Source organism: Phytophthora sojae (genome assembly GCF_000149755.1).
Source record: "Phytophthora sojae unplaced genomic scaffold PHYSOscaffold_15, whole genome shotgun sequence".
Taxonomy (NCBI): domain Eukaryota; phylum Oomycota; class Peronosporomycetes; order Peronosporales; family Peronosporaceae; genus Phytophthora; species Phytophthora sojae.
The window spans coordinates 315224-334719 of record NW_009258129.1 but is presented as its reverse complement, the minus strand read 5'-3'; the positions used below and the strand labels follow the sequence as shown (position 1 = coordinate 334719).

General features: G+C 55.4%; 7 protein-coding genes across 7 annotated transcripts; 4 read left to right on the top strand and 3 right to left on the bottom strand.

The window, feature by feature from the left end:
- Window positions 1-852: 852 nt before the first annotated feature.
- Window positions 853-1228, top strand: PHYSODRAFT_533054 (hypothetical protein; the record flags this gene model as incomplete). The annotated part of the gene is made up of 2 exons (XM_009540350.1): window positions 853-917; window positions 991-1228. 2 exons carry the CDS (start codon window positions 853-855, stop codon window positions 1226-1228), a joined length of 303 nt encoding a protein of 100 aa, XP_009538645.1.
- A 912-nt stretch (window positions 1229-2140) lies between these two features.
- PHYSODRAFT_353152 (hypothetical protein) lies at window positions 2141-4737 on the top strand (the record flags this gene model as incomplete). The annotated part of the gene is made up of 10 exons (XM_009540349.1): window positions 2141-2462; window positions 2540-2605; window positions 2689-2884; window positions 2952-3125; window positions 3199-3809; window positions 3875-4035; window positions 4106-4198; window positions 4316-4420; window positions 4512-4603; window positions 4680-4737. The coding sequence occupies exons 1-10, from the start codon at window positions 2249-2251 to the stop codon at window positions 4735-4737; spliced, it is 1770 nt and encodes a 589-aa protein (XP_009538644.1). The 5' UTR covers window positions 2141-2248.
- Window positions 4738-4977: 240 nt separating this feature from the next.
- On the bottom strand, window positions 4978-5643 carry PHYSODRAFT_341980 (hypothetical protein; the record flags this gene model as incomplete). The annotated part of the gene is made up of 1 exon (XM_009540348.1): window positions 4978-5643. The coding sequence occupies one exon, from the start codon at window positions 5641-5643 to the stop codon at window positions 4978-4980; it is 666 nt and encodes a 221-aa protein (XP_009538643.1).
- A 3098-nt stretch (window positions 5644-8741) lies between these two features.
- Window positions 8742-10748, top strand: PHYSODRAFT_566291 (hypothetical protein; the record flags this gene model as incomplete). Its single annotated transcript, XM_009540347.1, has 4 exons — window positions 8742-8854; window positions 8942-9436; window positions 9662-10178; window positions 10248-10748. 4 exons carry the CDS (start codon window positions 8742-8744, stop codon window positions 10680-10682), a joined length of 1560 nt encoding a protein of 519 aa, XP_009538642.1. The 3' UTR covers window positions 10683-10748.
- A 110-nt stretch (window positions 10749-10858) lies between these two features.
- On the top strand, window positions 10859-12040 carry PHYSODRAFT_532568 (hypothetical protein; the record flags this gene model as incomplete). The annotated part of the gene is made up of 1 exon (XM_009540346.1): window positions 10859-12040. One exon carries the CDS (start codon window positions 10859-10861, stop codon window positions 12038-12040), a length of 1182 nt encoding a protein of 393 aa, XP_009538641.1.
- A 202-nt stretch (window positions 12041-12242) lies between these two features.
- Window positions 12243-13871, bottom strand: PHYSODRAFT_341977 (hypothetical protein; the record flags this gene model as incomplete). Its single annotated transcript, XM_009540345.1, has 5 exons — window positions 12243-12419; window positions 12501-12649; window positions 12723-12954; window positions 13024-13563; window positions 13659-13871. The coding sequence occupies 5 exons, from the start codon at window positions 13869-13871 to the stop codon at window positions 12243-12245; spliced, it is 1311 nt and encodes a 436-aa protein (XP_009538640.1).
- Window positions 13872-14085: 214 nt separating this feature from the next.
- PHYSODRAFT_533392 (hypothetical protein) lies at window positions 14086-18933 on the bottom strand (the record flags this gene model as incomplete). Its single annotated transcript, XM_009540344.1, has 4 exons — window positions 14086-14654; window positions 14691-15722; window positions 15816-16049; window positions 16152-18933. The coding sequence occupies 4 exons, from the start codon at window positions 18931-18933 to the stop codon at window positions 14086-14088; spliced, it is 4617 nt and encodes a 1538-aa protein (XP_009538639.1).
- Between the last annotated feature and the right edge of the window lie 563 nt (window positions 18934-19496).

Here is a 19496-nt window from a genome sequence, read left to right as displayed (position 1 = left end):
AAACATTGAGTTGGAATTCTGTGCTGCAAGGCCTTCAAATATCTGCCAACTAGGAAATACTAGAATACAAGTCTTAAATGTTCAGTTGAAGCTAAAGAATTCCTACATCTTTGTCTCAGTTAAAACTAAGAACCCCGGCATCTTTGGTCAATATGGAAATGGAATGAGGGAACTACAACGTTGGTTCGCATGCGTGAATTCATTGCGATGTATTGCTCTGTTTTAGATTCGGTTGGCTGACAATCTCGAAAACTGCTTTTGATGGTGTTTTGTGAAGTTAGAACCACTCAGCGCTGAGCTCGCGCAGCATTTTCATTTGATTGATTTCTGAATACAGTAGCCCGCTTGCCTCCGCCACACTACGCATAGAACAGCTCCCGCACCCCCACCAGGTATTGTTCAGCTTAAAGCACGACAGTCCAACTCGTGGACGCTTTAATAGGCTGCCAAGGAGATAGGCCGTAATGATATCAGGAGCCGAAACCCCTCGACAGAAATACCCTCACCTAAAGATAAACGAGACTATGCTTACTGGGGGGATTGCATGAAACGCGGTGTGGTGCACACCAAAGGTCGGGTACCCATGTGCAAGCGACGATCCCGATCCCACTCGCCTCTTTTCTGGCTTTCCAAGTGAGTCATGTATTGGCCAATACTGCAAAAGGTTTCAGCCAATCCTCGATGGGATCTGTAACGACTAGCGCAATGCGTGTTTCTGCCCAATGAGCTCGTCGACAGGAGCGTGCCCTGCATCAGTTGCAGTGCCAATTCTCCTCCCTCTCTTCAAGCCCCAGTTCTCTCTCTCTCTTCCGCGCCGCCGCGACCATGGGCTTGGGCAGCGCCGCGGGCCTCATGACGGACGACCTCGTGCACGACGTGGCGGAATTCCTGTCGCCCGTCGACCTGCAGGCAGCCATGTGCGTTACTCGCTTGCTGGCCTCATACCCGCTCTGCTCTGACGCCCTCACGCTCTGAACGTGTCCCTCGCAGCCAAGTGAACTCGTGGTGGGGCGCCGTGTGCTCCAGCGACGTCATCTGGAGACGCCTATGCGTCGCGCGCTGGCTGCTGCCGCGCCCCGAGCGCCTCAAGCGCAGCACGGGCACCGGCAGCTTCTACGAGCTGTACCTGTATCTGGACCGCGCGCGCTACCTGCCGCGCGGCAAGTACACGACCAAGGTGCGGACGCTGCTGTCTGGACGTGGCTGGGTTAATAGGTGCTGTGTCTAATGTTGTAGCGCTTCTCGGTGTGTCTTTTGAGCAGCACCAGATCGTGTGGGGACGCGGGCGGGATGAAGGCGCCGACGTCTGGATGACGGTGGCGCACAGCTCCAACTGCCAGGTGCTCTCGACGGCGGGCGCGCAGTACATCCAGCTGCGCGTGGTGGTGCAGAATCTGCGCGCGCAGCCGCTGACGGTGGATCTGCAGGAGCTGGAGGTCCGCATGAAGGGCGGTAGTCAGGGAACGATCTTCGGCGTCGGCCCAGTGGCGAATCAGCCCAGACTTGAAGCGGCCGATGCGGCTCGCGTGAAGCAGCTGGCGCCCGCTGTGCTGGCGGTGAACGGTGTGGACGTGCACCCGTCGCTGACGAGTCAACTGGTCGAGCTGCAGATGTTCGAGTTCGCAGTGCTTGCGGTGAACGTCGTGTGCAATGGATGCGAGTTTGAGCCCGACTTCCTCGAGTCCTGCAGCTCACTGTGGGTGCCCATTCGACGTGTGGGGCGGTGTACGTCGCTGAGCACGTGTCGCTGCGGACTCATCCCGGACAGCTATCACCGCGGCATCATTCGCGTGCCCGTAGTAGACGAGTCCGTGATCTGGAGGCACTACGATCTCGTCTCGAACCGATTTATGGTACGCCCGGGGTTGGATATCTTACGCTGGTACGGTGAGCTCAGTGCTGACTATGTTGTGTGTTGCTTGTTGTTGTTTTGCGCAGGTGCTGGATACCCGGTCAGTCGAAGACGTCGACCAGTTCAGTAATTTATTAGGCTCGCCTATCAGCCACTTTGCAAAACGCAAGCGCAGTATTTCGTGAACAAGTGCAAGAAGTGGCGGTGTGTAGGTGACAGTAGGTAGTGAAAAGTATTGTCATTATATTCGCAAATCGAGCAAGGTAACTATTCATCCAACCGGGTCCCGTTTCCACTCTGTGTCTCCTCCATTTAGGCAGGAATGACATTTTGAGATCCACCCCTTCAGCGCCAAGTGCCCCTTCACAGCATCTACCGACGGATCAAGCACACGCAATGCCGACGACTGAAGACACTGAGAAGGACGTGCCGGCAGTGGCCTCCGATACCTCCAAGAAGGTAGCGAAGAGTCCATGGCTGTCCGCGTATTTCAACTCCGTGGCTGGGATCAAGGCGGCATCAAGTTGCATACAACTGGTGGATGTCTACGGCGACGGTGATGCCAAGCTCGTAGTTGCCGACGGAGATCAACGGCTCAAGATGTATAAGGGTGAGTAGGAAATCTACCACCAACAGGGGTGTACTTGTAGTTTTGGGCTCACCTTCATACCGTGTTCACTTATCCAGGATCGTCACTTCACGGAGAGCAAGCGGTTCTAGGAGTGCCATCGGCTTTGAGCTACTTCTACTCGGGTGCGTAGGCTGACACGAAGAGAATGACTTATCACGGGTAACATTAACACTGCGCTTCGATTTCTTTTCTGTTGTGAATGTAGACAACAATCGGCCACGCATCCCTGCGATTGCTGTTGCCTCGGGTCCCTATATCTTCATCTATCGCAACTTCCGTCCGCATTACAAGTTCACCGTCCCCTCGATCGAGATCGATGCTCAGGAGACAAAGCTTTGGGAGGCGCTGGCGAAATGCACGATTGAAGTCCCTGACGCTCTCGCACAACTTTCAACCATGCGGTACGGATTGGTGATTCCTCTCCTCCTGGGTATTTATTTACTCTAACTAAACCACTATCGTTGCTAGTGGGCTAGGCATTCGGCTATCAGAGCGTTCGAGAGGGCTCCTGGCGATTGACAACATTGAGGAGCAAGCTGAATACGTCTCCCGCTTCATGGACGACCCGCTCGTTGAGCGCTCGTGCGTGACCTGCATGACTTCTATCAACAAGAACATGGATGACAAGGACGCGGTGAGCTGGTACGGCTGCAGTGCAATGACGAGCTGACACTCCTAAAGTTCAAGCTGAACTAATGGTGGCTCTCCTTTTCAGCTTAGTGGTGGCCACGGAAGGTTGCATGGTGTATGTGTTAGACCCTCAGGGTACGTCGCTCATCCAGCAGATCAAGGTTCCGGGTGTGCCGGTGGAAATTGTGGCTGTCGGGTTGCTAGACGTCGAGTGCCGACTGGTTATCACGACTCGCAATGGGTCCGTATACATGATTAAGAATGGTGAGCTGCTGAAGTCGGTGATTGAGCTGGAGTCTCCTGCTTGCGGCTTGGTGCAGCTGGAGAAGAGCATTGTGATTGCATCCATGAGTCGCAAACTCACGTCGTATCACCTCAAGGGCAAGAAGAACTGGAGTCTGACCATGAGCGACGACATTGTGGCTCTTGAGGCATTCAGTCTTCGTCGTACGAAGGACACACGCGGCGTTCTTGTGGCTTTACGCAATGGCGAAGTCACGCTGTACAACGAAAAGGTGAAAGTGTGCACCCTCAGTACGGAGACGGTGCTGACAGGAATGCGCTTTGGTCAGTACGGCCGCGAAGAGGCCTCGCTCGTGCTCGTTCAAAAGAGCGGCGCGCTTTCGCTCAAGATCCTGAAGCGCACAGCCAGTCTAGAGGCGATTTCTGAGGCAGCAGGCCCTCCCCCGGAACAAGGTCGGTCTATTTGGCTATTGTTGTTGTGAGCTATGCTATGCACTAACTTGTGGATCGTGTGCTAGACATCCCCCTGAACATCCCCAAGAAGACGACCTTGTACGTCGAACAAACCCAGCGCGAGCGAGATCACGCCACCGAAATGCACCGCCATTTCCAGCGAGACCTGTGCAAATTGCGACTGACCACGGCTCGAGCTTACGTGAAGATCATCAAAGACGGACAGGTACGAGAAGCTCGACTGAGTGATAGTACATTTGTAGGAGCTGATTGTTGTTCACATGTTTTGATGACAGGGACCAGTATCGTACTCGACGGGTGCAGCAATTCGCCTGAATGCACAGGTGCAGGGAATCGGTCCGTTCTTCCGAATCAAGCTGAATGTCCAGGTTTGATACCACGCTGTACCGATTGACATCCTTCCAAGTCTGGCTAGGTTGAACTAACCTTGTGTGAAATTCACACGACATTCACATTGTGGATGTCACATTGTGGATGTCGATCAGAATGCTGGTACCAAGGCGGTGACAGACATTACCGTGGCCTTCCACTACGACCACGAGCTGTACCGCGTCGAGCAGAGCTTGCTGTTGATTCCCCTCGTGATTCCCGTGAGTAGACAACTGTACCATACCGGAGCTCGATGATTTTACTTATGCATTAGTTCTCTCTTTTCCTGTGCATCTGCTTCATCTTAAACAGAACGTGCAATACCAGTACGCGGTGGATGTGGAGAGCATCTCGGAGCTCGGCGCTGCCGACAACGTGTCCATCTTCGTGTGCGGCAAGGACAGGTGCAGTACTACCCCCTAAGTTGCAAACAGCTATCGGCAAGCGCAACTAACTCGTTCCGCATCGATGTGGTTGCAGCTGCGTCCCGCTCGTTTCGGCAGTGGTGAGCATGCCGTTGAGCGAGCCGGAGATGTAGGAAGCAGCAAGTTGTCGTTATAGCACAAACTCATGGCACCCAAAAGCACAACTCTTTTCGACAAGTAGCTCGATCAATAATTGGAAGGGAAAATCAAATCCACGAAGTCATCGAGGCCCACGTACGCCGATCCTGCCACTGCTAGCTCAGCCTGCCAAACTTTGTCCGAGTCGGCCTACGACGAAAGTCTTTCGAGTCGTATGCACCTGAAACCAACACGCCGCCACCTGTTCATGATGACTACGACTCATTGATGTCCGTGGCCGGAATCTCATTGTGGGGGGTCTCGCCCAGAAGTCGGCTGAGCTCCTGCCTGACAATGCGTAGCCGACGGACTCTGCCTAGAAAGTGATAGTAGTGACCCAGCGTGTCTCGTGCTTTTCTGAGCTTTGGGCGAAGTTCCTCGTTCTGTTGCTGGACCATTTGGCTCCGCAATTTCTCCACCAAAGCGAGCTGGCGATAGCTGGTACACCCGCCGCGCATTCTCATCTGCAGCAGCTCGCTCACAGTTTGTTGCAATTTGTCCAAACTCGCTTGCAAGGCTTGAACCTCTGGGTCCGGCCTGGTCGGAGACCCAGGAGCTGGGGGTGGAAGACTTGGAGCGACCTTCCCAGGAGGAGGAGGATGCGGCGGAGCGAGCATTGCAGCATTTCTGGCGCGAAGACTTTCGAGCTCGAGCTGCTCGAAGTACTGTCCGGACGCTTTATAGCTGGAGCAACTACCAATCCACTCCTGCAGGTTCAGCCTCCTCGCCTCCTCTTCGATGAGCTCGGCCTCGATCACGCGCTTGTCGTCATCCTCGACCGCAAGGACGTGCCCCAAGTCCTCGTCTTCGCTCGAGTAGTCCGACCAATCGACCTCGACCCTGGCGGACGCGGGGGCTCGGGCTTTGCCTAGGGATGGCATTTTTCTTCTTTGGTGGTGTGTATCTATACACCACTGTTGAAGTCTCGGGCCGAGATTGTAGAAGCCAAAACTTTGCCTTACTTACTTCACAGCCGAATCAACGCAGTGTCAAGCGGCATGCAACTGGTGATGCCAAGATGGCTTTACAGTAGTTGGCGATGAATCGATCTATACGATTCACAGTGTGCTGTTGTCATCCCTATCGGACTACGATACGTACTTCGAACTGCATACTTACTAAGTATAAGTAGATTGCATTGACTTGTGTGGAGTTCGTCCAGAATGTTGGCGCCGAAGGCGGTGACAGACTTTACCGCCACCTCCACAGAGATGGAGTGGCACAAACTGCTCCGCCAACTACTTATCACAACTAAGAGCCATAACGATCACAAAACGCATGATCATAGTTATGCCTTGCCGTGACTCAGATCACAATTCCCGTGAGCTGACAAATGTTTACAATATTGCATTGGCGGTGCGCTGTTTTGCTGTTCGCGTTTGTTTGCATTTTCCTGCGCGAGCGCTTCAAACGGAATGTACAAGTACAATTCACCAATACGCGGTGGACGGACAGCATCTCGACTCGGCACTACCGACAAACCTGTCCAATGTCAAAATGCAGTCGGCATGCATGAAGTTATAGTGATGAACCGCAAGCGACTAACTCCTTTACTCGTGTGTGCTGTAGTTGCGATCCACTCGTTTTGAATAGTGGTAAATACGCCTCTTGAGGTGATACATGTACGAATGCGAGTAAGAAGTAGCAAATAGTACACCTGGCCAAACATGCAGCACATTTCATACATGTGCACATGCAAATTACATGATGTACGTGCGTGTGTGTGTGTGTGTGTGTGTAGCTCGATTGACAGCCAAAGTTCGACAAACTTTGATCCAAATTTTTGCTGCTGAATGAAGTGGTCAAGGTCTGCGTCCCCGATCACTGCCGCTTCTGTGAGGGGTCAGCTCAATCGGCCACTCGTGGGACTTGCACCCCAAACACACCGTTACCTGTCCATGACGGCCACAACACCTTGATGTCCAAGGCCGGCGTTGGACAGCGCTGCGATCGGGCAAGAAGAGGCGGAAAGATCACCAGCGCATTGCCTACCCCGTAATCGGGTACTTATGTACAGGCGTCCCCGGGCTAGTCCCGGCTGTATATTTTAATGTACCTCGCACAGGAAGTACAACAAGCTCTCAAGATTTGCGCGCTACTTCTGCAAGCATATTGATTTAGATGGTGTACAGCGAGACCTACTGCGACAAGTGGCACGTTGCGGGAATACCTCCACCGTATTCTTGAGCTAAGATTGTAGTAAGTCAGTACATACTCATTTATGTTCACCGCGTGAATCTTGTTGATTCGCAAACATCATAAGTACCACCACACCTTCTACGAGCCCTGGGGAGAGCCGGGCTCCTGGGCTCTTGGCTCTTGAGTTCAATAGGTTAAGTGAAAGGAGCCCTCCAGAACTGTGAGCCCTCGTTAAGGGCTCCCCCTCACCTGTGTTAAATATCTCGCTGATGATTGGCCGTCATTGAAGTATCTCCAGGTTCTAACCTGAAAAGGCATAGGAAAGAGGGCTTCTCCTTGAGGGGAAGGAAGGACTATCGGCGACGCTGGGGTGGCCTCGGAGCGGCTGTACACATATGAGCGGCGCGAGATCTTCTAGTGTGGCGATCTTTGAGCTCGATCTTCTAGCGTGGCGCATCGATCACGCGAAGTTGCTCGCCTTAAGTCTAGGTAAAATTGACCAATCAGATATTACTATGAAGAGCCCGTCATAGATTTGAAGCTAAATATGTGAGCCAACCAGGGCTCCTTGATCTCGTACTTACCATTTTGTGCGACTTTTGGCTCTCGTTTTAGGGGGAGCCCACTTTTGAAGTAGACGGGCTCGGGGTGTGAGTACCACTGTGGCGAATAGGCCGGGGACGCCTGTAATCACTTGGCAGTGTGCTATGCAGATGTTTGCTTCCTTCAGCTTAGCTCGCCGGTACAGACCAACAGGCCGAGATGGCAACCTCTCGGACAGGGCGGCCAAGTGCGGCGCCACCGCACCACCTCACCGCTAAATGGCGATGGACATGATCGTGTCCAGACCGAGACCGTTAAAAGATGACAGCCGTCGGTGACTTCATAATCATGCGCCCGGCTATGTACAATTAGTCAATTTGCTGTCTCCAAAACTAATAGCTCGGAAAACGAATCCCAATACATATCTACTGATACCGCCACCTGCCAAGAAGCATACCCCGATCCTTGCGGCCGTGGGGCAAATCAAGAGCGCAGCATGTTGATGGTGTCAAGCAAAGGCAATTCCTACCGACCCTGTGAGTCGACGGCATATCGCACGTTAGCTCGCTCCGCCTCCATCTCCGTCCGTCGACCAGATTCTCCGCCGTCACCGCACCAAAGCCCACAACTCAACTTGCGGCCTCGCACGCAGCAGTCAGCAGCCATCCAGCAATAAAGCCCAGCCATCACCAGAAGTCTTCGTCACCACTAGCTCAGGCAGGCAAAGCAGCGCAGCACCAAGCGAACGACAGACAGCCAGACACATCCATCCATTCACACAATGACAGACCGGACAGTGGCCGTGCCGTCATCTCCAGCCACCGACGTGCAGCACACCGACTTCCACCCGCTGACGGTGCATGAGCCCGCTCCGACCAAGGGCGGTCGCTCCATCAGCACCCGGCGCAAGGCCTTCATCGCCGCCATCGTGGTGCTCGCAATCGCGGCGGTCGTCACGCTCTCCGTTGTGCTGACCCAGTCGGACGACGACGACTCCAGCGACAGCGACTCCGTGGCCACCACCAACTCGCTGGCGCTGTTACATGTTGCCGTGGCCAATGTGACGATGGTGAGCGCCGCATCGGACGAGAGCGCGCAGGACCGATGCGTCGAGCTCGAGTGGACCCCCACGGGCGTCGACTGGGTGGCCTCCTCCGGCAGCGCCGTGTATTACCTGTGCATGCAGCAGAGCGTGGAGGCCACGAGCGACGAAGACGTCGGCGCCGTCGACTTGGACGAGGTGTCCGTGATCCGGAGAGTTGTAATCGTGTCCGACGCCGACAGCTGCCCGTCCGACATGCAGATGGTCGTCAACCCGAGCTCGAACGTCTTCGTGTGCGCTGAATACGCGACTGCGAGCTCGGCCTTCGACACGCAGCAGTACGTGGTGGACCTCATGACGACCACCGAGTCGTTCTACAACCACGACACCCCCGGATGGATCACTTGGCCCACGGACCTCAAGATGGAGTCGGACGCCACCAGCGTCTACCTCAGCGCTCGCTACCCGGTGCGCCCCATCGTCGCGCTCGACGTGCTCACCAGTGTCGATACCGACTCCATCTACTCGTCGTGCGAGGAGCTGGAGCCTCAGGGACAGTGGGAGACGCCCGGGTTTGTCCTCAAGTCGACGGCCAGCAACAGCGACTCCAGCGACGTTGTCGTCTGCGTGCAGCGTCCGCTTGCCAACGCCACTAACAGATCGCTCGCCGTCTTGACCGACCTCTCGGTGGTTCTACCGACCGAGTCGTGCCCCGAGGCTACCAGCAACGTTACGACCACAGAAATCACAAGCGACGAGATCAAGCTCTGCGCCGAGTGGGGCGTCGTGGAATTCGACGACGACGGCACGAACTCCAGCAGCTCGATTTCCAGCCAAGCGACGTCTCCGTTCGTGGCGGAGCTGGCGCTGTACGAGACGGCCGTGGACGAAGCGGAGGACTTCAACGTCTCCTCTACGCTCCCTGGCGCTTGGAACGTCATCGGCAATGAGTCCACTGGAAGCATGCAGACGTTCTTCCTCGCGAGGAAGTTCGAGCCTTATGTGTTGAACACGACGTCGAGCGGCTCTGACGACGAGATCTCGTCTTCCGTGGAGGCGGTGGCATCCAACTCAAGCCAGGAGCTCTCGTTCAAGGTGCTGCAGATCGCGGACATGCACCTCACGGGCAACCCGGACTACCCGTGCTCGTCTGGCCCGGACTCCATCCCTGCCAGCCTCTTGGCGGCCGCCTCGGTTATCGCGGAGCAACTGAGAGAGGAGAGCAACTCGTCCAGCTCTGCGAGTGCTGGAGAAGACAGCGACCCCATGTACAACGAGTGTCGCGAGGCCGTCACGGTGGCGTTCCTGGACGAGCTGCTGGACATCGAGCAGCCGGACTTCGTGGTCTTCTCGGGCGACAACGTGCAGACGGATCTGGACACCGACATGCACACGTTCGCCATGAACATCTTCACTGCGCGCGTGGAGAGCCGAGGGATCCCGTGGGCGGCGGTGTTTGGCAACCACGACACGGAAGGTGGTCTTACAAGGGAAGAGATGCTGGAGCTCATGACGGAAGGCAAGGAGTACTCGCACGTCAAGTACGGACCGCGTGACATTGGCGGCGTTGGCAACTACGAGGTGAACGTCGTGGCTCCGAAGACCGGCCCGTGGGGTGAGGAGGGGTCGACGGTCTTCCGCATGTACTTCCTGGACTCTCACGCCTCCATCGACACCGCGACGTACCCCCTGGTGAACGACGACAGCGACTACGACTGGATCAAGGAGACCCAGATCGAGTTCTACCGGACGCTGGCCCAGTCTCACATGGCTGACAGCGACAACAGCTCGTCCGAGAACTCCAGCGTACCGGCAGTCATGTACTACCACATCCCAGTCCCTGAGTACGCTTCGGCCTCGCCGTTGACCCGCGTTGGCGACAAGAACGAAGAGACGGCGGGCGCGGCAGTGAACAGCGGCTTGTTCTCAGCTCTGCTTGAGGTGGGGGACGTCAAGGCGACCTTCGTGGGCCACGACCACGTCAACGAGTACTGCTACCTGCGTCAAAGTATCCAGCTCTGCTATGGAGGTGGCATTGGTCTGGGTAGAGCCTACGGTCTCACCGACTTTGAGCGTCGCGCTCGCGTGCTCGAGTGGACGTACAGCGCCAACCAGACGCGCTCGCTGCAGAGCTGGAAACGGTATCTCGCGGACCCCACGCAAATCCAGTCGCTCGAAGTGCTCTACTCGGAATAGAGGTTCTCATAGGAAACGGCTTCTAACGAACTAACTGTACAATAGAGAGTAATAACCGCTCGCTCGCTCACTCACTCTCCGTTCGACACCAGAGACGCTTCTTGTCCAGTGCTGCCCTGCACTCCAGCGAAACCTCATTCCTCAACCTTTCCTGCCTCGAAGAAACCAGTCAAAGGATGCAGCTTTGGGGGCGTCTCTCCATCTTCGCGGCTTTGCTGCTCTCCGGGGCCACCGCGTTGAATCTGGAAGGCTTCACGGGTCATGAGCTGAGCCCATACATTGACACAGTGCTCCCGCCAGACCGAGTGGAGTCGTCGTCGCCGATCATCCAGGGAGCTTGCTATTCGCCGTTCCACAACTCGGAGTACCCGCTGAATGGAGGGAGCGCTGCGGGGCTGGACCCGGCCATGGACACGGACTTCAGCATCATGAAGAACTACGTCTCGGTAGTACGCACCTACTACTCCAGCTTCTACGGCTACCCGGTCGCTCCTTACGCTGCGAAGTACGGCGTCTCGCTCTACCTGGGCGTGTTCATGACGGACGAGAGCTGGTACGACGATCAAGTGAACGCTGCGGTTGCTGCGGTCAAGAACTACCCGAACACCATCAAAGCCATCCTCGTGGGCAACGAGAACATCTATCCGGCTGGCCCGTACTCGCCTGCTGAGGTCCTGCGTCGCGTTAACGCCCTTCGTTCGCGGATCTTGAGCGAGACTGGGCGTACGGTGAACATCGGCACGGTACAGCGTCACAATGAGTGGATGGATAGCAGCACTCGATCCGCCATGCTAGCGCTCGCCGACGGCTGCGATATCCTGGGCGTTAACATTTACCCCTTCTTCGACGCCTCGTACACTGCAAGCAACCCGCTGGCCATGCTCAACGGCGCCTGGAACAACATGCTGACCGTTTATCCATCGGACAAGGTTCGCCTGACGGAGATTGGGTTCCCGACTGCTGGTGCGCCGCCATCCTTCGCACCGTACAACGTACCGAGCGTCGCCAACTCCATCGCCTTTTACGAGGCTTTCCTGCAGTGGGCGCCTGACAGTGGCGGCCAGGAAGTCTTCTGGTTCATGTTCTTTGACCGTCGACCTGATGACAACACCATGGGGATTGAGCTCGAAAAATACTTTGGCTGGTACACGTGGAACCGAGTGGCCAAGGCGTCGTCAGGCTACCCGAACTTGGTGACAGCGACTACAACCACTGCAACCTCAGCTCCAACTTCAGCACCAACGTCAGCACCAACGTCAGCACCAACTTCAGCCCCAACTTCGGCTCCAGCTACCGTAACCACCAGCGCCGGCACTTCGGCTCAGGTGTGCCGCGTCCACAAGGTCTACAAGAAATAAGCAAGCACCCGTGCAGCAACTCGCTCCCCGCTCCTTGCCTCCAGCTTTACCGTTCAAGTAGCCATTCCTTGCATACGCAGAACAAAACGTTATCCAACCTCGACAAATACACACATACCTTTTCTACGTATCATATCCACACCCAATACGTAGCCATCAGTGAACAATTCATTCCGTATTACCCACCAGCGTGGTGAGGAATCTAAAGGCACAAGTCGAGCATACTTGTCGGCTGCTCTGGCCGAATGTAGGGCAACAGGCTTTCGCCAAACGCGTCGTACAGCAGGGTCACGATGTCGCCTAGAGCTGATGGCGACAGGGACGGCGATGCACCGCGGTCCATCGATTTGGACATTGAAAAATAGGTTCCAGACGCGTGCTGAATGATAGGGACACGACGATAGGGGGGGGGGGGGTCAGCAACCATAGGCCGCATACAGCATCGTGTGAACAAACGTACCACGAGGATGCCGAGGCAGTTCTGCGCCTCTAGCCTTTCGACAAGATTGGGGTTCGACGAAGACAGCGCCGGCTCCAATCGTCGGTAGTATCGCTCCAGATTTGGGAAAAGCAAGCTCTCCATCACAAGAGGGCCCAAGAACAGCATACCTGCCCGACAGCAACAGATCTCACAGGGGTCAGCTATTGGAAGGGAAAAAAGCAAAGCGAGGCTGGAATTTACCGTGGAGAGCGCCATACTGGGTCGAAAACGGGCACACAGGATCCGTAATCGCCTTGTGGTACGTCTTGGACACGCGTGCCTGGATATTGGCGTACTTCTCGCCGTAGCGCTCGCAGATCTGAGCCACCAGCTTGGCCGCGTACTTGCGCAGCGCCCAGTGGTCGTCCGCGGGGTTCTCGCACAGCTGCGTGCCCAGCACGCACGTCAAGATAGCTGGGATCAGTTGGTGCAGCTACAAACCAATAAACAAACAACAAATTAGCACCCGAAGCAAGCAAAAAGCGTCACTGCGACCACGTACGTAGAGCTCCACGTGCAGGTTCTGGTTCACCAGCAGGCAGCGACACGCGCGCATGAGCGAGAAGAGCAGCGACAGGTCGTGGTTGCTGTGCTTGACCTCCTCGTAGATGAACCGCGAGAAGTAGGGCAGCAGCTGGTGGATGCCCGGGTCCTGCGCGAGGCTGGTGAAGGCCGCGCGCTGCAGCTCGAAGTCGTCGCTCTTGACGGCCTCCGTGACCTTGGTGTAGTAGAGCTGCATCTCCTCGGTCAGCACGTGCTTGACGCGCGGCTTGCGGTCCACATTGTTGACGAAGGCCTCGTCCTTGATGGACGTGTGGCACGTCGAGTCGTCCTCGACCGACTCGTTCTCCGGGATGAGCGGCTGCACGCCGTCCACCGCCAGCCAATGGACGTTCAGCACCGGGTGCAGCGGGATCTGGCCCAGCGGCGCGTTCAGCAGCTCGCCCAGCTCCAGCTCCTCCTCCTCGGCGAAGAAGAGCGCGTCGTTGTCCTCGCACTGCTTGTACTTGACGGTACCCGGCGCCGAGAAGCCATACAAACTCTAGGCCATTGCCACAAATAAACATCCACAAATAAGACAGAGTTAGATATTATTCAACCCCTGATATAATACCGGTAGCGGGCACTGTACCATACCTCGAGGTTCCGCGCCTGCAGCGCCTGGTTGACGTGGGTGGGGTCCAGCTGGGGGCGCCGCGAGTGCCGCTGGAACTTGAGCGCGTCCTGCACCACCTCCCGCACGCGCAGCTCCACCTCGGGCAGCAGCTCGCGCACGCAGTCGTCGCTCAGGTCGTCCAGGCCGAGGCTCTGGGCCACCACCTGCAGCGTCTCGGAGCGCAGCAGACTCATGCCCCTCGCATACAAAAAGGCAGACTGACAAAAGGTAGGCCCAATTCCGGCAGCATATGTATGTACAGGGAACGACGGAATACAAGGCCCGTGACGAATCTTTATGTCCAAGACGTACCCATTTCGATGGTCGAAAGTGTAAAAGGCAACTTCAACGTAATTTGTCTTTTGTGTACGTCACGAGTTATCTATTTACCTATCTAGGCCACTCCAGCTAGGTGCCGGGCGTGCCATCCATCCGTCCGAAGATCCGCTTGAGCCGCTCGCACGTCTGGTTGTCCAGGCCAATGTACCGCTCTGGGAAGCCAGAGCTGGGCGGCCGGCGAGTCAAGCTCGGGCTCTTGAAAATGCTCAGGTCCGTCTTCCGGTTCACATCGGCAGCTCTCGGTGTGATGCGAGGATTCCTCCCAGCACCACCACCTCCACCACCAAGCTCATTGTTGCACCCGTCGAGCACATCAACGCTCTTGAAGGCCGGGTGGTACGGACTGTACTCGTCAAAACACTCGGGCGTCTCCATACTCCTCCTCCTCTGATGCTGTAGAGCGGCAGCGTTGCGTATCCTCTTGGACTGCGCTGTAGGTGTTTGACTGCGACGTAGACCCCCCGCGATTGTCAACACAGACGCTGGCTGCTGCCTCCTCCGCTCTGTTCCACTCGCAGAAAACCCAAAGTATGGTTTCTTGTCATCAACAGCAGCGGCTCGTTCACTCGGTGCTGAGGGTTTTGTATCCCACAGAGACTTCCTCCGCTCTGAGGACAACTGCGTCGATCCCTGAGTGTCTTTACTGCCAGAAATCCTTGCATCTTTCATGAGACTCATAGTTTGCGATGGTGGAGCGTCCGGCTTGGTTGTTCTCGTGACGGTGTACGGGGGGAGCGAGGTCGCAAGCTCGTCGAGAGGGAAGTGAGTGTCTGCGTCCATTTGTCGTCGTTGATCAAACACGACAGGCTCGCAGCCATTTGCTGTTGGTGGTGTTAATTCAATGCCGTTCTGCTCCGGCTGCTCCACCACCAGCGTTTGATCCACGCGGTTCTCGATGGCGTCGATGAACGCCGGCAACTGGTTGTGGTCGTGAAGGTATCGCGTCACCAATTCGTCCACCACGTGCTTGTACCTCTCGACACTCGAGTAATACAACTGCAGCTGGAGTCTCACCGCGCCACCGCAAAGCTTGGAAACCACACTTGTTGAGCCAGAAGATGTCGACGGAACGTTCAGCCCCAGCGAAAACCACTCCACGGTGCGCTTCTGGTGCAGCAAAGTGTGTAAAGGGATTCGAGTTTCGCCTACGAGCTGCTCCCGACTGAGCCTGCGGTCGTTGAGGACGCGCACGTGGAGGTATCCGTTCAGGGACAAGATCGGAGCGAACTCGAAGTCTTCTTCCCAAACAGGATAGATGCTCTTCTTCTTCGTCTGACTGCGGAAAACTCTCCCCACTGCTGCGTGTGCACTCAGTGACGGTGGCAGAGCGTGGGAAGGATAGACAACCTCCAGGCACACATACGGATCCAGGTTTTTCGTCCTCAAATGGGCAGTCGGGAGGTCACGAGCAGCCAAGAGCTGGACCTTCAGGGAGCCTCGACTGTTGCCTTGTTGGTCCACCTCGATCTTGCTAACAGGGTCGAACTTGCTCCTCGCTTCTGCAGCGTCCAGTCGTTCACATATCTTCAGGATCCGCTGTGCGCTCGTCACGTGCGTCGCTGCCATCGCGGTTGTATTTCCTTCGTCCTCGGTGATACTCTCGACAAACGCAGCCACTCGGTCCTTCGCCATCACGAACTTCCGCGCGTAGTACGCGTCAACAGGAGCAAACTCGTCGAATCGGTCGCAGCAAACTTCGTCCGTGGCTGGCGCATCAGTGGGTTCTGCAGAGGTTATCAAAGTATCGCCCTCTTGGACACTGTCCTGTTGTTGTAAACTCTCTTGTTGATAGACGTCACAATTTTCAGCGTCTTTTGTCGTCTGAGGAGCGTTGGTTCCGAGCTGAAGTCGAGTGTCCAATGCTGCAGCAATGGCTTGGTGTAAGTCAGGTCGAGCTCCTCCATCTGCAGAGCGTTCGTCCGATCTGGTAGCGAGCTGCTGCGACAGCTTCTCGTAGATATCAGCCTTAATCTCCTCCAGCATGTCCGGGCTGAGTAACTCCTTAAACTGAAGATTCGGAGGTATCAGACCCCCTTCAGAGCCATCGACCGTTGATCCATTCACCGATGACTCCGATGCCTCGGTAGCAGATGAAGTCTTGGAAGGAATACCAACGCTTCCGTCAACTGTATCACCGTCGTTGGAAGGCTTATCAATGCCAATTTTTGCTTTGAAAAACTCCAGAGTAGCTGTACGCTCGCGCTGGAATAGTGGACTGACAGCTGAAGACACGTTCAAGGAGCTGATGTGCTGTAGCTCTGCCTCCACCTCCCTCAGTTCCTCGAGAAGTGACGAAATCCTTCTCTCCTTTAGGAGAATCCTCTCAGTCACTTCACGATGGCGAGTGCGTAGTTCATCCACCATTTGTCGACTTTTCGCCAAGGATAAAACCTGCTTTGAAGTGACTTTACCTTCTGTCAACCCCCCGTCATCGTCGTCAAAGTTAATCTCTGCGGTAGTTTGCCCACGTAATTGAGCCATGAGTTGCCTCATTTGCATGTGGATTTCCTCCTTCTCCACGATCACGAGCTGCAACTTGTGCGTAAGAGCGAAGATCTCCTTGTCGAACTGCACGTCGGGGGGCTTCGAAGACTCAACGGGGCTAAACTTTTCTCGGATATTCGAGTTCCCACTCAGATCCGCATGCAACACGCGCTTGGTCATGCGCACCATTGTCGTCTCGATCTCCTTCTCCTTATCTTCAGCGAACCGAAGTTTGTTCCGCAGGATTTCAAGTCGAGCGCGTCCAGTTTCTTCGTCTCGTAGTTTCTTGCTCTTGCCCCGGGGTGAACCTGGTGGGGAAAAGCTGAAGCGTATAGCGCTGGGGTCCCCATCCAGACACGCCTGGATATTCACACTCAAGCAGTCGATCTGGTCTGCGTACTGTGCACTCTCCTGCTTCAGTACGTGCAGCAGGTGCTCCTCGTTTCGGATCTCCGTCAAGAGCGATTGTTTGCACGACTGCAGAGCCTGAATCTGTCGGGCCAGCACGTCTTTGTCGACAAATGGAGCGAGTGGAGAAGCTTCGGCTGGTGGACGAGATGGCTTGTACCGTGAAGGACTCCGTCTAGGAGGTGAAGGTGGCGGAGTCAGAAGCCGTAGTTCATTCTGCTTACGGTACCATTGGCGTATCCGTGATGGGGAGTTCGTTGGGGAAGGCGGAAGCGAGTGACTACCGGCAGGTAACATTGTCGAGGTGCTTTCGTAGTACGAATTCCTTCCTCGGTTGCCAAGAGCACTGGCAGATGATGACCGCGCTTGCAACGCTGGGTAATGTGTGTCTTCGTAAGCTGGACAGCCTGTGTCGTCTTCAAAGGTGGGGAATCGTGACGATCGACTACTGTTGAGATCATTCACGCTCAACGCTTCGTCGTCTTTGAGGCTGATTTGCAAGGACGCAGATGCACGACGGACCGGTCGTGGGGGTTTATCAGGTTGAGGGTCCATTTCAGACAGAGTTGTGTGCACCTGATTAAGACTCTGGGCACTTTCACGCTGTTGTCGAACGGAAGATGAGCTCATTGCTGGAGGGGTAGTCGTCCGAGTCAAGGGAATTATCTCCTCTTGTTCCCAAGTCTGAGGTGGCGACGATAGCTCTCCTTCATGTTCGTACTCTTGAACCTTTACTTCATCTTCTCCGTCTGCAACGCCAGCATCGTCTTCATGATCGTCTTGCTCACTGGGAAGATTTGTAATAATCGCGGGTGGAATTACCCGCAGCGGAGAGCAGGATGCGTCCACGAACATTTTTCTCCTGCTGCGCTTCAATGCCTCATTCACACCTGGAGACATTGGCATACACGCTGCATCTCGCGACTCAATGGTAATATCTTCAGCCTCTTCACTCCGTCTGAGCTGTAAATCGCGGTCCGAAAAGGACCCTCTTCTCTTCTCAACACTCCGCTCAGGTGACGGCATCCGTGGAGCGGACTGTGGTCGCTGTTGCGTGGAGTTGGTGGGTCGATGTCGCGCTGCGATCGCCCTCGCTATCTGCTCAGCGTCGCTAGGCTCATCATCTACTAGGGATACGGACCGTCGACGGTCAAGATTGAGCATCGCCACCTCCTGCTGCAACTGCAGTAGCTGTTCCGTAGCGCTGGACCAGGCTCTCGATTTATTCTGCAGCAGCTTGGACTTGACCTGCAGTTCGCCTTTCAGCCTCAAATTCTCAGCTTCCAACGCGCTTTGAGCTTCCAGTAACCGGTTCTGTTCGTCTTCGTGCACTCGATCGGCCTCGCGCAGACACGCGTCCTGGGAGAACATAGCGTTGCCAAAGCGCTTGGCGGCTCTATCACGAGCGATTCGAGAGATCTCGACGTCGTCGAGACGCTCCAATGACCGGATCTTGCAGAGAATGTAGTCTTTATACGTGGGCAGACGGCAGAATGGATTCGCTGCGAGGCTACAAGACAGTAAGTTCGCCAGCGGTGCCAGTACATCCACCTCACGCAGTGTTCCCAGGTTATTTCCCGAGAGATTGAGCTCTTCCAGCATGGTCAACCCGGAAAAAGCGCGTGGCAAATGAGCGATGAAGTTGCCGGATAAATCCAAGTGGGTTAGTACTTTGAGTGCGAATAGTGGGGCCGACAAGGTCTTGAGATGGTTACGCGGCATCGCTAGAGTCTTCAACTGCGTGAACACTTGCAGCCCCTCCAGCCGTTCAACAGCGTTTCCCGACAGGTCCAGCTGCACGAGGTTGGTCAGTTCGGAGAGAGCTTTCAGGTTTTTGAGCGGTCGACGAGGTTTCCTGGTGTTTGTACTCAGATCCAGAGCTTGCACTTCCACCGGCATTTTTCGGAGAGAAACGCAGGCTTGGTGGACGAGTTCCCTGTCGCTCGACAGTGAAATGGAGCTGGAATTGCTGGGAAACCCAGAGTCAAACGAGCTCCGCGAACCCAGTGACCGCGTGGTTATCATCGATGTAGAGCCGATTGAAGGAGGGATTGACAGGGACGGAGTGGCGCTGCCGTTGCTGCTGTTGCTGACTCGGTCATCGTCACTCGCAGACGAGTGTCCGTCCTGTTCCACCGGTGGGATCGTGATACTGATCGGCGGCTCCATCGCCGTGTCCGAATACGCCTTCTCCTCTTCCTCCTGTTCACCCTCTTCTCGACGCATTTCAACGTCGGAGCTGTCGTCCGCCATCCCAACTTCGAGTCGGAAAGCTCAACCAAGTCCAAAGTGCAAAAGCAGCAAGCAGACTGCATCCACCCCTCTCACCCTCTCACGCTCATGACCAGCAAAAGCTAAAATAAAAAGAGAGCCGAGAGCTGCAAAAATAAACAGCAAAGTGACTTGTTTTTAGACGCCCGAGTTGAAGGTGAACGGATCGGATCCCTTCACCAACAGGTCTAAAAACTATCACACGACAGAAGTACCATACAAATCCAGTTTAAACCTTCACGGATTCCTGTCTTGTTTTCTTTTTACCTTGACCAACCAAGCACGAATTGTTGAGAGATTCTCGGAGGGGTTCTCCA